The sequence below is a fragment of the Asparagus officinalis genome, chromosome 1, assembly GCF_001876935.1.
Source record: "Asparagus officinalis chromosome 1, Aspof.V1, whole genome shotgun sequence".
In the NCBI taxonomy this organism is placed as follows: domain Eukaryota; kingdom Viridiplantae; phylum Streptophyta; class Magnoliopsida; order Asparagales; family Asparagaceae; genus Asparagus; species Asparagus officinalis.
Genome location: NC_033794.1, coordinates 119,095,030 through 119,102,306, shown reverse-complemented (window position 1 = coordinate 119,102,306; position 7,277 = coordinate 119,095,030). Strand labels below are relative to the sequence as shown.

The window sequence follows — 7,277 nt, the reverse complement described above, 5'->3', positions numbered from 1 at the left end:
GAGCGATGTTTCAGACGTTACCGAGAGAGAGAGACTGAGTTAGAGTGTGATACAAATTGGAGGTGATAGGCAACATGTAGGGCTAGTCACTAAAGAAGAAATCGGCGGAAACAGAGATTGGAGGTGATCGGAAAGTGCGTGCGAAGTCGACACAAAACTGTAATTTTCTGCAGTGCAATTTCTCGCCGTTCGGGTTTGTTCTTCGCTGTTCGGAGCTTTTCGCCGCTGTCCGGGCTTGCCGGAGGTGGGAGGAGGTTGCCGGGGTCATCGGGGTGTCTCGGTGGGCTCCGCCGGAGGTAGGAGAAGCTTTTTTTTAAGTTAGTTCTAGGCTCTTGGGCTCTCAAGTTAGTTCTAATTTGCCTCATATTAAGTCTAACACGCCCCATGTTAGTTCTAGCCCGCCCCATGTTATAACTAACTAGTTCTAGCTCTAATTCATCTTAGTTCTAGGCTCTTAGGTTCTCAAGTTAGTTCTAACTTGCCCCATGTTAGTTCTAATTTATCTCATGTTAGTTCTAACTCGCATCATGTTAGTTCTAGCCCACCTCATGTTAGTTCTAACTTGCCCTTTGTTAGTTCTAACTTGCCCCATGTTAGTTCTAGCACGTCCCATGTTAGTTCTAGCCAGTTGGGCAAGTTAGAACTAACAATATTTAAAGCGATATAACGAGAGATAGAAAATGAGCCCAAGTGAAAGGAAGATATCGTGTGATAGACAATATAAAGGGCTACACACCGGGGGTGGCCGGAAAACCTGCGCGAAGTCGGCACGGCGCTGCTATTTTCTGCTCGTTGCTGCCGTCGAGCGATGTTTTGGATGTTACTGAGAGAGATAGAGACTGAGTTAGAGCGTGATACAAATTAAAGGTGATAGGCAACATGTAGGGCTAGTCAACGAAAAAGAAATCGGCGGAAACGGAGATTGGAGGTGATCGAAAAGTACGTGCGAAGTCGGCACAAAACTGTAGATTTCTGCAATGCAATTTCTCGCCGTTCGGATTTGTTCTTCGCTGTTCGGAGCTTTTCGTCGCTGTCCGGGCTTGCCGGACGTGGGAGGAGGTTACCGGGGTCGTCGGGGTGTCTCGGTTGGCTCTGCCGGAGGTGGGAGGAGTTTTTTCTCAAGTTGGTTCTAGGCTCTTTGGCTTTCAAGTTAGTTCTAATTTGCCTCATGTTAGTTCTAACACGCTCCATGTTAGTTCTAACCCGTCACATGTTAGTTCTAGCTAGTTCTAGCTCTAATTCATCTTAGTTTTAGGCTCTTGGGCTCTCAAGTTAGTTCTAACTTGCCCCATGTTAGTTCTAATTTGCCTCATGTTAGTTCTAACTCGCCTCATGTTAGCTCTAGCCCGCCACATGTTAGTTCTAAGTTGCCCCATGTTAGTTCTAACTTATCCCATATTAGTTCTAACTTATCCCATGTTAGTTCTAGCATGCTCCATATTAGTTCTAGCCCGCCCCATGTTAGTTCTAGCTAGTTGGGCAAGTTAGAACTAATAATATTCGAAGCGATATAACGAGAGATAGAAAATGAGCCAAAGTGAAAGGAAGATACATTTTGATAGACAATATAAAGGGCTACACACCGGCGAAGACGGTGGTGAAAACGGAGATAGGAGGTGGCCGGAAAACGCGCGCATAGTCGGCACGGCGCTGCAGTTTTGTGCCGACTTCGCACGCACTTTTCGATCACCTCCAATCTCCGTTTCCGCCAATTTCTTCTTTGGTGACTAGCCCTACATGTTACCTATCACCTCTAATATATATCACGCTCTAACTCAGTCTCTATCTCTCTCGGTAACGTCTGAAACATCGCTCGACGGCAACAGCGAGCAGAAAATAGCAGCGCCGTGCCGACTTCGCGCGCGTTTTTCGGCCACCTCCGGTCTCCGTTTTCACCATCGTCTTCGCCGGTGTATAGCCCTTTATATTGTCTATCACACGGTATCTTCCTTTCACTTGGGGTCATTTTTTATCTCTTATTATATCGCTTCGAATATTGTTAGTTCTAACTTACTCAACTAGCTAGAACTAACATAGGGAGATGAGAGAGCTGGGTTTGAGGGATTGAAGAGATGGGATAATGTTATTTTAGGGATTTTAGCTTAGCTGGCATGTAATAATTACTAAAAAGAGGCTGCAGTACAAAGTGTCACACTTCAAGGGGCTGAATCACTTGGGGGAAACTAAGAGGGGCTGCAGCACATGAAGTTTCTGTTTTTGGGGCCTGGACACATTTTTCCCTAAAGTTTTTTATGTAGAGCTTTTTATAGATATTCCAAAATATATGTATATATAATGTGCCTAATCTGTTGGATCGGAGGCATAAGCCAGAGGGGTGTTAATAGGATTAACTATTGTTTTTCAATATCACAGATAAAATGTAGCGGAAATAAAATGGTAATAATAAAATAGAAAGCAATAATTAAATCACAGATAAACACAGCCAGAACACATGAGATTTTTATAGTGGTTGAGATAATTAACACTACATCTACTCTTCTTTCTCGTAAATGAGCTTCCTCACTATGATCAAGTTTATCCTAAAGGGCTGTTTGGTACATTTCTGGAAAAAAAAAAGAAAACAAAATAAAACTTTGAAATCTATTTCTTGCCATTTCAATGGGTTTGCACACTTTTGATATAATTTGTTTGATTCGCACAGATTTGTAGAGATGAAAACAATGTGCTCCATTTCCAGCGTTTGGTACAACAGCCCCAAATAAAGAAACCCATCTACAAGTCATTAATGGAGCTTACCCCCATAAAATATATAATATCTAGGCAACGGTAAGATATCTCCCAACGGGCAAAAGGAGGATCGCACTTCCAACGGTAAGCTGAAGTCATTTTCAAACATAGCCACAGTAACCCAACGCAGCAATACAAATAGTTGGTACCTGCTGGAAAAACATAGACCATTGCAAACCATCTTCAAAGAGCTGAAATAGGATACATCAAGAAGCCCATTTCTCAGGCCAAGCTGAGCCATGGTAATGTGCCACTGTCAAATACCGACGCCATTAAAGCTGTGCAAAAATGGACCGAACAAGGGCAAATACTTTTGGAGCTGCGCAAAATACCCGAATAGGCAATGCAAATTCTTTAGATGGGCAGAAATTGAGCATGATAGCAAAGAAGGAACAGCAAGCACGTACGAGCACGACATCAGCAAGAGTAAAGCAAACTTCGATGAAGCAACTTCTCGTGATGTCTCAGACATAGACAACTTGGAAGCTAAGCACTTGCAAAGAGAACTGAAGTTTGCAAAGCATCAAGTTGATTACTTGAAGAAAAGTCTAGTTGTCTTAGGAATATTTACTATTTTCGTTGTTGTCGTGAACATTGTCATCTTGTCTTTCTTAATAAGAATAATGCAACAATCTCTTTAGAATGCTTGTACTCTTGTGCATGAACAGTTTGAAATTAAAGCAGTGAAAAGATTGAAAATCAATGAGATGTAAATCCCTGACCTGTATATCTGTAATAAAACGTGCAAGAAAACAATATCTACTAACTGCAAGTTTCATAAGAATGCAAAATGAAGGACATGTGAAAACCTGTATCAAACGAGAACTCAGTTTGGAAATACAGACATACAGAACAATTGTATTTGACGAGATGATTATACAGGGTATTGCTCAAAAATCCATAGCACGTGTGCAGCAGTCTGGGAAGGTGATTAGTGCAGCAAAATCTAGCTTGGGCATAAGAATCAGATAACAAATAGATATTTGGTTTAAAATCCTGTGAAGCCTTGAATTTGGCTAATAAGAAGATGCTCAGATATATGTCTACATCATCATATATCCCACACCAGTAATCAACTACTACGCAAAGTTGGCTGCATTCCAATACAGTTTACTTAGCGCAATAGGTAAATGTTGGGACTGCCTCGCCAAAACAGTGCAAGTATTAATTACTGGATTAGAATATTAGAAATTTAGACAATCATCATCGCAGCAGGTTTTGCATGCATGTGCAAACTGGGGAAATAAAACAGTGCTCAGGCTTGCAATAAATTCTTGAAACAGGGTGCATGTACATGGCAGCTGTAACAACCAAAGGCTGCAATATATGTTCCCTGAATAAGATCAGCATGAACCTGCCTCGCCTTAGGATTGTTAAGTAACATGTGATTGCATCTTATATGTGCATGCACTCATCATTGCACCGTTCAAGTTAATTTAAAAAAGTGACAGCTTGTCATACCAGCAAAGAAGGACGCTAATGGGGCACCTCAACCATGACATAGAATCATATGTGGTACCTGAAATTAGAAAAAGAATCAGCATAACCTGAGTCACATGTTGCACCACTCACTAAGCAGCACTCAACAACATGTATTAGACTGCATCAACATAAATCACAAAGGTAGCAACTGCATCATAACCCAAAATATACAAGCATACCAACCATCTACAAGTTTTTACGACATAATAACATAACTGTTAGACCTAGTGCGCAGAATAAAAGAGGTCCATCCTACAGCAAAATGTTCCTGGTCATAGTAAGAGTTGAAGAACTGAATGTAGAATACCAGACTTGGTAGTGCAATCTGTTAGGCACCGGAACCAAGCACATACCTGGATAGCTAACCTAGCTTCCCCCATCTTGCTTCTTCATGAAATTGTCCAACAAAGCCCTTTGACCAAAGTCACTCTTACCTATAAAATGCCTGGCCTTGGATTCATCTTCATATATGCTATCATAAAAAAGCTCAAGGCATTCTATTGGGTATGTATCTTTGTGCCTGAAGATAGCTTTGGACAATTTCTCTGTCCAGTGCAGGTTAACAAGATTGAGACAAGAAGAAAAGTGTTTAACTTCATCTACCATTTGTTGCATGATCTCATGCTCAGAGTGGGCCTTCCTCCCCCTCACTTTAGCCGATGGGATTTTCTTTGGATAGTCCTGGTAGGGGGCTTTGACGGTATTGTTTTGCGATTGATTGTCTTCATCTAGCATGTTGACCGTGGGCTGGGATTTCTGGGTCATAGGAATGTCGGCATCCTCAGTGGCATCATCTGCAAGATTAATAGGCTCATGACCACCAAATTTCTCCATTGAAGCCTTAGCAAAGTCACCTCGTGCTTGATCATCTCCACAAATGACGGACAGGTTCTCGTAGTGTTTCAGAGGCTTATTGATGTAATCTTTAAGCCTGCTTTTGTTTTTAGCCTGCATGCAATAATAACACCATTAGTACAATGCAAAGGACACTACATCATTCACACCAACAGAAATTTGAATGGATTAAAATTTAAGTTACCTCATTCCACGTGTCAAAGCTCTCAGGATCCAGCATAATAGTTTGTGTATCTTCATCCCAACCTGCGCCACTGATATTACGAGCAGCCTGCATGTCTTGAAACCAAGAACGAAGTGTTTTCATATGATTAACAACACTTTTGGTGGCAAATGAAGTACCAAATTTCTTGTTCACTTCAGCCGCTGCCATTGCAAACGCATGTTGTTTAAAATTCTTGTCTGGTTTAAGTCCAGACTTGGCCAAATTTGCAAGAAAGGGTATGAGCACTTCATCATGTGCAGGAGTCCACCATCTGGTTGGGCCAGTATTTGCGGCTTCAATTTCCACCTGTTTTTTCCGTTTCTTATGGGTAAGAGCTTTGCCTTTTCTTGGTGTGCAAGGCGATGTTGCTACCACTTCATCGTTTGCAAACCTTTTTTTGTTACCTGAATCAGAAGTAGCCCCTGTAATACTCGTTGGAGAATGAAATTGTCCGGAAGAATTGGACCCTTGCACAGTTTGTGCCAAAGGTGGTGGAGAACTGAGCATGTGCATGTAAGATGAAATAGGGTTTATCATGGGGTAAAAGTTACCATCGTAGTGCGGTACATTTGGAAATACTTAGGATGATTGCACAAAGGGTGAGGCTGACTGAAAGAGGGGATTGTAACTTTGAGTGAATGCACTGCTGGAGGGAAACACAGGTGGAGGTGGTGGGGCCATTGCAGTAGGGGAGTGAGTATTAAGCTCTTTGCCCACATCATGCCCTACGGAGGTTGATTTGTCTCCCATTCCCTATAGTTCAACAATTGTAATTTGCTGCTGAAAACATGATAAGTAGCAAATATATGAATACCATGCAAGTGTAAGTAAAGCAGCAACAAGTGAATATATGATAAATAGGGACATTGACTTAGTACCATCATAGTCATCATAAAGTACACCATGTCTCGATGAAAAGTAAGGCTCATTATGTTACATGAAAAACCAACACTATGTAATACATAAAAGTACTGCATCTGGAACTACACAAATCACATGGCAGATTCAGATGTGTCACCATGCCGATACCTATGACAATAATCGGTCCACATGTCCAAAGCGATTTGATCTCTACGAGACCTCCACTCATCCTTTGAAGCGTTTTGTTCTCTTACCGATTGGGACTGAGTGAAATCCATAACATTGGCCTCTTCATTAATTTCCTCTGCAAGAGCTTCCTCTTCAAAGTCGAAGCTCTCATTGAGCAACTCATCATCTGGATCCACTATTGCAATGTAGTTATGGAGAACTGTGCATGCCAAAACAATGTCAACTTGTACGGGGAAGGGGTGTAGGATCTAAAATAGATACACTAGAACACTAGAAGAGGGGTGAATAGTGTTCTTTTAAAATATATGCAAAGTAAATTATAAATTGCAAAGAAAAATGGCAATCTCAGAAATTCACAATCACAAACACAAAGTTTTATACTGGTTCCACCAACCCGGTGTACATCCAGTCCCCAAGCAAATCCCGCTTGAGATTTCCACTATGATTTTGAAACCTTACAAAATCAAAAGCAAACCTGACCAATTTGCAAGACCATGCAAATTGCAACACCAATTGACAAGACCATGCCAATTGCCACCCAATCTCTAAACCAAGAGATCAACCCTCTCAAACCCGAGAGAAATCCTTTTTGAAGCAAGAACACAATTGATCCTATAAGCCTTGAATGTGTAGTGAAGTGCTGCAGTGGCTTAGGATTCTTTTAACTCTCTGAATATTGTCTATACAATCTCTAAGAATGATTGAAACCAAGGCAATATCAGAAACTCTCTTTTTCTAAACACTTAGCATGAAAATCTGAAAATTTAGAGAGTGAATATGCACAAAATGTTTGATCTTGCAAGTGCAAAACTTTTTTTTTATTTACTGATGTTTAAACCTATTTATAGCCTCTGAAATGACATAATTTTAAACCCAATTAACGTCCACAAAACGGCTATAAATAGTCACTTATTTTAAACCTGAAATCTGGAAAAAC

General features: G+C 41.0%; 1 protein-coding gene across 1 annotated transcript; it reads right to left on the bottom strand.

Moving 5' to 3' along the window:
* On the bottom strand, window positions 4,139-5,541 carry LOC109844173. Its single transcript, XM_020413136.1, has 3 exons — window positions 5,270-5,541; window positions 4,584-5,178; window positions 4,139-4,267 (listed from the first exon to the last, which is right to left on the bottom strand). Exons 1-2 carry the CDS (start codon window positions 5,456-5,458, stop codon window positions 4,597-4,599), a joined length of 771 nt encoding a protein of 256 aa, XP_020268725.1. The 5' UTR covers window positions 5,459-5,541; the 3' UTR covers window positions 4,139-4,267; window positions 4,584-4,596.

Excerpts from the sequence above, each read along its gene's own strand:
- LOC109844173 (XM_020413136.1), bottom strand. The coding sequence starts at position 5,458 with ATGGCAGCGGCTGAAGTGAACAAGAAATTTGGTACTTCATTTGCCACC. Across the intron at positions 5,179-5,269 it reads GCTTTGACACGTGGAATGAG|GCTAAAAACAAAAGCAGGCT; the intron begins GTAACTTAAATT and ends TATTGCATGCAG.